Source organism: Mandrillus leucophaeus, unplaced genomic scaffold, assembly GCF_000951045.1.
Source record: "Mandrillus leucophaeus isolate KB7577 unplaced genomic scaffold, Mleu.le_1.0 Scaffold99, whole genome shotgun sequence".
NCBI classification, from domain to species: Eukaryota; Metazoa; Chordata; class Mammalia; order Primates; family Cercopithecidae; genus Mandrillus; species Mandrillus leucophaeus.
This window is the reverse complement of record NW_012110807.1, coordinates 1,069,809-1,071,766: the sequence shown is the minus strand read 5'-3', so window position 1 is coordinate 1,071,766 and position 1,958 is coordinate 1,069,809. Positions and strand designations below refer to the sequence as shown.

At 50.4% G+C, this 1,958-nt stretch overlaps 1 protein-coding gene across 3 annotated transcripts in view; it reads left to right on the top strand.

The window, feature by feature from the left end:
* ASS1 (argininosuccinate synthase 1) overlaps nt 1-936 on the top strand; it is a 66,813-nt gene extending 65,877 nt beyond the window's left edge. For all 3 annotated transcript variants that reach the window (XM_011971153.1, XM_011971154.1, XM_011971152.1), the window contains one exon: nt 636-936. In XM_011971153.1, the coding sequence (XP_011826543.1) occupies nt 636-681 (46 nt within the window). In that variant the 3' untranslated portion in view covers nt 682-936. The remainder of the gene's footprint in view (nt 1-635) is intronic.
* The last annotated feature ends 1,022 nt before the right edge of the window (nt 937-1,958 follow it).

The window sequence follows — 1,958 nt, the reverse complement described above, 5'->3', positions numbered from 1 at the left end:
AGTAACTTTCCAAGGGTCACACAGGTAGGAGGTGGTGGAGCTGAGTCCGGAGCACCTGTCCTGCTGGGGGTTCTCCATCACCAGCTCCCCCTTCTCATGGGGATTGGAATCTAGAAGATGATGCAAGTCTGTCTCCTCTTGCTAACAACATATCCTGGGCACAGAGCCACCATTTTCTCCCAGAGCCAGTTTCTTGTCCCCGGAGGCAGCTCATGCCTGGAGAGATGTTGAATCCCGCCCATCTGCCGAGGGTCCTCTCCCTTCCCCTCAGTCACCTCCACCTCCCCTGCTTCCTGCGCCCTCTGTTTGTATTTTATGACTCTATAAACCCTTTTAAATGGCCCAGAACACACAGGGCTTACATAATGGCCTCTTCATTTCTCCCATTGCCAGTTAAACGCTTTGTCTTCAACAATGACAAACAATGTTTTCCCCCTAAGATAAATTAATTACATTATCCTGATTGGAGGGCAGGAGGGGCCAGGGCGGGAGAGGGAATAGAAAAAAAAGACAACTTCACACACATCTTAACAAACAGCTGCCCCCGCCACCCCAGTTCTGCCTGAATTAATTGAACCCAGTGTGTGTTGTTATTGTTAATTTACATTTTTCTTTGTTTTGAATCTGGTTTACAGGCTGAAGGAATATCATCGTCTCCAGAGCAAGGTCACTGCCAAATAGACCCCTGTACAATGAGGAGCTGGGGCCTCCTCAATTTGCAGATCCCCCAAGTACAGGCACTAATTGTTGTGATAATTTGTAATTATGACTTGTCCTCCCTGGCTGGCAGCGTAGTGGGGCTGCCAGGCCCCAGCTTTGTTCCTTGGTCCCCCGAAGCCTGCAGACGTTGTGTTGTCACCAAAGGGAAGGGTGGGGGGCAGCTGCGGTGGGGAGCTATAAAATGACAATTAAAAGATACACTAGTCTTTTGTTTCTTTGTTTCTACTGTGTGTGTGTGTGTGTGTGTGTGTGTGTGTGTGTGTGTAGTTAATCATGCTTTTCTTAGCCCAACCTTTGTGTTTTCGGACCTAAGTGCTGCCGAAGGCCACCATTTGCCAGACAGCCTGTTAATCTGGGAGTCAACCCCTCTCCAGCAAAAACTAGGAATCCAGAAGTGCCGCCTGGGTCAGATCCTAGCCAGCAGCCTGGGAATCAGTCACCAACTGTGGTCCTGTTGCAAATGTCAGGAAACCGAAGAAAATTTAGGGGATGCCCTTTCTCTGGGGATCACCTTTACTCATAGCCCACAGGGAGCTTCTACACAGGGCGGCCATGAGTGACCCCAGGACACTTATTACAGCTGTGTGGCCTAGAGCAGCCTAACTCATGAAGGAGGAGGGAGAGGCTTGAGCAGAGAGGAGAAAAGAGCAGGCCCAGAACTTGGCAGCACTTCCCACTGTCCACAAACCAGGCCCCAAAGCAGCCATGTTTGCAGTGTGGCCCCTTCCCCTCTTAGTCACATCTGATTGGACCGTGGATGGACACCTGACTAGAGCTGGCCAATCAGAAACCCCAGGAATTGGGCCTCCGCACATGGCTGGAAGTGAGGACATGTAACGCAGGCACTCACTGAGGGATGCTGTGGATCTGGGGCGCAGAGCCGGTGTAGAAGGAAACGAGAGGGAAAGGATGGGAAGAGAGGGTCCGTATATTAGTGTCCGTATTCCTATCCTGGTGCTTCATGAAAGCTGGTGGCATCTCTTGGCCTGGTTTCTCTGACACCTGATATCATAATGAATTCAGGACTCCAGCTGAGTGAGGGAGTTTCTGCTCCTTGCAACCAAAAGCATCTTCACTGGGAAGACCTGAGTGCTGCTTGCTCTGTGCTTTGCCCTGGTTCTGAACTCAGAACCTGACCTCAGGGACTGCCTCACCACTCCACTGCCTGTGTCCCTGAGGGTTTCTCGCAAAAGAAGTTTTACCTTCAAAACTTTTTTCCTCCGATTATTAATGGTAAT